The sequence below is a fragment of the Pundamilia nyererei genome, unplaced genomic scaffold (genome assembly GCF_000239375.1).
Source record: "Pundamilia nyererei isolate P.nyererei 1_Seehausen unplaced genomic scaffold, PunNye1.0 scaffold00319, whole genome shotgun sequence".
Classification (NCBI taxonomy): Eukaryota; Metazoa; Chordata; class Actinopteri; order Cichliformes; family Cichlidae; genus Pundamilia; species Pundamilia nyererei.
In genome coordinates, this window is record NW_005187720.1 from 368,010 (window position 1) to 372,946 (window position 4,937).

The window sequence follows — 4,937 nt, forward strand, 5'->3', positions numbered from 1 at the left end:
GTGATCTCGGGTTACCTGTACCGTGTGCGTGATCTCGGGTTAACCTGTACCGTGTGTGTGTGCAGATCTGTCTCGTAACCGGCTGTCGGAGCTTCCTCTTGAGGTTTGTCTCTTCGTGTCTCTGGAGAGTCTGAACCTGTACCAGAACTGTCTGCGGTCGCTGCCTGACGGCCTGCTCAACCTGCAGGCGCTTACCTACCTGAACCTCAGGTAACACACACAAAGACACACACACCTGTGCAGTTGTGTGCCTCAGGTCTGTTTCATTTATCACGAGCTCCACGCTCTGTCAGATGGCACCAAACAGGAAGTCCTCTGGCATGTCCTCACCTTGTGGGTGACCTGTGGGTGCTGCTCACTGAACCGATGGCTTGAATGCTGCTGATTTTATTGGTCGGAAACCATGAAGCCCACTTTTGGTGTCATCAGCAGGACCAGAAGGAATCTGGAAGCGTCTCCTCATCTTCTTCTGCTTTTTGTCTTCCTCTTCTTCTTCCTCTCTGCTCTTCATCGTCTTTCTTTTCTTTGTCTCATTCTGTTTTGTCTCGTAGTCCTCCTCTTCCTCTGTTCTCTGTCACATGCACACTTGTCACATGTTTACCGATGACAGCTGGATGCCTGTGTCTCTGACCCCGCCCCTCTCTTAATGCCCCTCCCCTCAGTCGGAACCAGCTGTCGGTGCTGCCCGCCGTCGTCTGCGGCCTCCCTCTGAAGGTTTTGATCGCCTGCAACAACAAGCTGGTTTCCCTGCCGGAGGAGCTGGGACAGCTGAGGCACCTCACCGAGCTGGTCGGTCCTCTCACGCCGCACGTCGGCATCCTCGCTGACCGATCGCAGCGCTTATTGATTATCGTTATCTTTGATCTCCCACAGGATGTGAGCTGCAATGAGATCCAGACTCTGCCTGCTCAGGTGGGCCAGCTGGAGGCTCTAAGAGACCTGAACATCAGGAGAAACCACCTGGTCCGACTGCCACCAGGTACACACACAAACGCGTGAAACGATGGTGACCGCTGTGTTCACAGCCTGGAGTCTGCGCTGTCTGTTACTTATTGATCAGTTATTGTTTCTGTATCAGCCGATCAGCTGACTCAGGCCCTGATAAATGACTGCAGGTTAAATTGGAATAAAACACCTGGATCGCGCTGCCAATCTAAGCTCCTCCCACTGAGCTGTCAGTCAGCCCACGGCAGAGGGCATGGCTCAGACCAGACTAACCCACTGATGGGTCTGGTGCTCCTGTGTGAGCGTGGAGCTCCTCCTCCCCCCGTGCACATGCAGACGGGTGAGCTGCAGTTTTTAACCTCTGACCCAAACATCAGTGTCGTGAATCTCCACCCGTCAAAGCAACGTGATTAAAATCACCACACAGGCCGAACAGCAGTGGCACGAAGCGCCCGCTGTTGTGTTCAGGTTTCAAAGCGGCCGCGGCATTTCCTGCTATCTTTCCAAAGAGCTGCTCTCTCTCTCACAGCTCAGTCGCCGCCACATTTCTCTGCTTGTCTCGACTCGTCTGTGAACTCCTGAGCGAGTTCTGACTGCGAGTCAGATTTCGTTTTTTTACAGCTGAGTAGTAAAATCCTAGAACAGGCGATCCACAGTTTTCACCTGACGTCAGAGCTACGGGGACACGCCCACCCAGCAGGTAAAAACAGTATAGTCGTTTGCACGTCTTTGAGTTTAACCGAATGGCAAATCACACCAATCGCTGACGCTCCACCGCGACCCCGGCGGTCAGCACAGCTCGTTTAAACTCACTTATCCACCCAGATCAAAACCAGACATAGCGGTCAGTCCCGGCAGCAATGCGAGGCGATACTCCACGCCACGTTCAGGGATCTGAACGTGCCTGGGCGCAGTGTAGATCCACAGCAGTCATAGGTCGTCTTGGTTTCTTTCATTTTCCTCCAGGATGATGAGACAGTAAAAAACACGTGCAGTACTGCCAATTGTCCACTAGTGGCCATTAGTAATAATTAGTAGTATTTAGGTGTGCCCTGCCTTTCGCCCTATGGTAGCTGGGATAGGCTCCACCCCTCAAAAGAACAGATGGAACCATAAGAAGAAGAGAATTGAGTCATTGTGTTGTCAAACCTGGGAAGTGAAGCGTGATGGCTCGTGGAGTAATCTGATTGGTCGTCCCTGCAGAGCTGGCCGAGCTGCCTCTGGTGCGTCTCGACTTCTCCTGTAACAAAGTGACCTCCATCCCCGTCTGTTATCGCCGCCTCACGCAGCTGCAGACCATCGTCCTCGACAACAACCCGCTGCAGACCCCGCCCGCTCAGGTACGCAGGAAGTGACCTCGCAGGCGTCCCTGTGCAGGTGTCGGTTCAGAGCTAACGTCTGCTTCCTGTCTGCAGATCTGCATTAAAGGGAAAGTTCACATATTTAAGTACCTGAATCTGGAGGCCAGCAAGACGACGCCGGACCTGCCCGAGTACGACAGACGACCTCTGACCTTCAGCTCCTGGTCTGCACACACACACACACACACACACACACACACACACACAAGCTGCTGCTCTTTCACAATAAAAGCCTTTGACTCTCTCACTTTGCCCCATCAGTGTGGATGAGCTTTACCCCGGGCGTCCCTACGGAGCGCTCGACTCCGGCTTCAACAGCGTCGACAGCGGAGACAAGAGATGGCTGAGCAACGAGGTCACACACACGCTCACGCACACAAACACAGACAGTGTTTCGTCACGGCAGCCTCGATGTTCTGTTTTCTTTTAGTTTAATGAGTCGACGACACGTTTCCTCCATCTTGACCCCTGTTGACCCCTGACCCTTTAACAGTGGAGGATTTTTACATGAACTGTGCTGTAGCAGATAAATGTGTGGTTAGCGTGGCTCACACCAGGGCGAGCCCGGCAGGCATTGCTAAACGATCAGAGCTGTGCCGACCCACAGAATAATAAGCCCACCCATCGCAGCCTGCTGGTGTTGAGCCGCTGATTTCGCTCCTGCTCGAGCTCCGTTTGCAGAAACCGCGCTGTCTCCTCTGTGCAGGCCTCAGAGGAGCTGTCGGAGCTGCCGCAGCGAGTGGCCGACATCAGCCGAGACCAGAGGCAGCGAGGAGGCGCGGCGGGAGGAGCGGCGCTGCCTAATGGCACATGTGAGCGTTTCTCTGATCTCACATCAGTTTAGAGGTTGAGGCGGTAAAACAAACGCACCTGAGCCTGGCACACTGCTGAGGAAGATGAAGCCGAGCGTGTTAGTGGAAGGTTGGCTCCGGCTGCTTCAGCATCATCAATTCAGATCAGTGTGACGTGGCTCATGGTTAGGACAGGTGAAACTGGTAGAAGCTCTCACCTGCACAGACGTCTCTATCAGCTGGTTCGAAGTTACGCTCCACAGCTGCCAGCCAGTCGGAATCCAGAGTACTCAGAGTGAATGTGGTGAGTGATGGAGCTGATTGGTGCTTCTCGTCTGGATCGTCTCCTCCTCTGTGTGTGTGTCAGATGGGGAGTTGGAGCAGATCGACTTCATCGACAGCTGTGCGGGTGAGGAGGAGGAGGAGGAGGGGAGGAGTCGTGGGGGAGGAGACAGGACCAGCCTGAGCTCTCAGTTCATGGCTTACATCGAGAGACGCATCACCAGAGAGGTGAGAGCTCCGCCCACAGGAAGTCACACCTGCGACTCACATGCACCCCACAATTGCTTGTCGTCTTTTAACTACAGTCTTTACAGTAAGCCTTTTTACACAGACTTCTGAAAGGTCAAAGGTCGAGTCTGTCGGTGGTTTGAGGTATAAACTGATAATTATGGTGTAAAATCTGAACTTTATTGTGAAAAGCCTGTGTGACTTCCTGTCTCTGTGCTCAGGGTTCTCCTGTGAAAAGCGGCTCTTCGAGGATGGAAGACCCGAGGAGACACAGCAGGTACGGTCCTCGTTCACCTTTATCACACCTGCTCTTTTCACTTCCTGTCTCGCTTACTGTGTCAACTCCTGTCCCTCAGGGGTGGAGTCGATAGCGCCGCGGCCGCATCTGGCTCACACGGACAGGTAAGGCAGTCCTTACCTGTGAGGTAGAAGCTGAGCACAGCTGCAGCAGCACTGACGGTCTGTGTCCTCAGAGAGGCGGCGTGGAGAGGATGAGGAGGGAGGCGCAGCTTGCCGCCATGAGGTACGACGAGGAGCGGCAGAAGAACCGCTCGCTGCAGAGGGACAACGTGAGCGGACACGCCAAGGTACGAACGGTACCAGTTTAACTGGTGACGGCACGTTATTGATCGCTGATCAGCTGTTATTGATCGAAACTCTGTTGATGCTTTTCAGCATAAAGCAGCTCCGAGTCCCACGAAGGCCAGTCCTGACACAGAGGTGAGTCTGTGTGTGGGTGTGTGTGTGCGTGTATGTGTGTGTGAGCGTGTGAGTCTGTGTGTGTGAGTCTGTGTGTGTGAGTCTGTGTGTGCGAGTCTGTGTGAGTGTGAGTCTGTGTGTGTGAGTCTGTGTGAGTGTGAGTCTGTGAGTGTGAGTCTGTGTGTGAGTCTGTGTGAGTGTGAGTCTGTGTGTGTGAGTCTGTGTGTGTGTGTCTGTGTGAGTGTGAGTCTGTGAGTTTGAGTCTGTGTGTGAGTCTGTGTGAGTGTGAGTCTGTGTGTGTGTGAGTCTGTGTGAGTGTGAGTCTGTGTGTGTGAGTCTGTGTGAGTGTGAGTCTGTGTGTGTGAGTCTGTGTGAGTGTGAGTCTGTGTGAGTGTGAGTCTGTGTGTGTGAGTCTGTGAGCGTGTGAGTCTGTGTGTGTGAGTCTGTGAGCGTGTGAGTCTGTGAGCGTGTGAGTCTGTGAGTGTGAGTCTGTGTGTGTGAGTCTGTGTGTGTGAGTCTGTGTGTGTGAGTCTGTGAGTGTGTGTGTGTGTGTGTGAGTCTGTGAGTGTGAGTCTGTGTGTGTGAGTCTGTGAGCGTGTGAGTCTGTGTGTGTGAGTCTGTGTGTGTGAGT

At 53.6% G+C, this 4,937-nt stretch overlaps 1 protein-coding gene across 3 annotated transcripts in view; it reads left to right on the forward strand.

Annotated features, from left to right (window-relative positions):
• The window catches only part of lrch3 (leucine-rich repeats and calponin homology (CH) domain containing 3), a 15,208-nt gene that overhangs the window by 2,563 nt on the left and 7,708 nt on the right, over positions 1–4,937 (forward strand). For all 3 annotated transcript variants that reach the window (XM_005751630.1, XM_005751629.1, XM_005751631.1), the window contains exons 2-13: positions 66–210; positions 663–789; positions 874–979; positions 2,149–2,285; positions 2,361–2,470; positions 2,568–2,661; positions 3,013–3,118; positions 3,465–3,607; positions 3,829–3,884; positions 3,964–4,009; positions 4,081–4,194; positions 4,283–4,327. In XM_005751630.1, the coding sequence (XP_005751687.1) occupies positions 66–210; positions 663–789; positions 874–979; positions 2,149–2,285; positions 2,361–2,470; positions 2,568–2,661; positions 3,013–3,118; positions 3,465–3,607; positions 3,829–3,884; positions 3,964–4,009; positions 4,081–4,194; positions 4,283–4,327 (1,229 nt within the window). The remainder of the gene's footprint in view (positions 1–65; positions 211–662; positions 790–873; positions 980–2,148; positions 2,286–2,360; positions 2,471–2,567; positions 2,662–3,012; positions 3,119–3,464; positions 3,608–3,828; positions 3,885–3,963; positions 4,010–4,080; positions 4,195–4,282; positions 4,328–4,937) is intronic.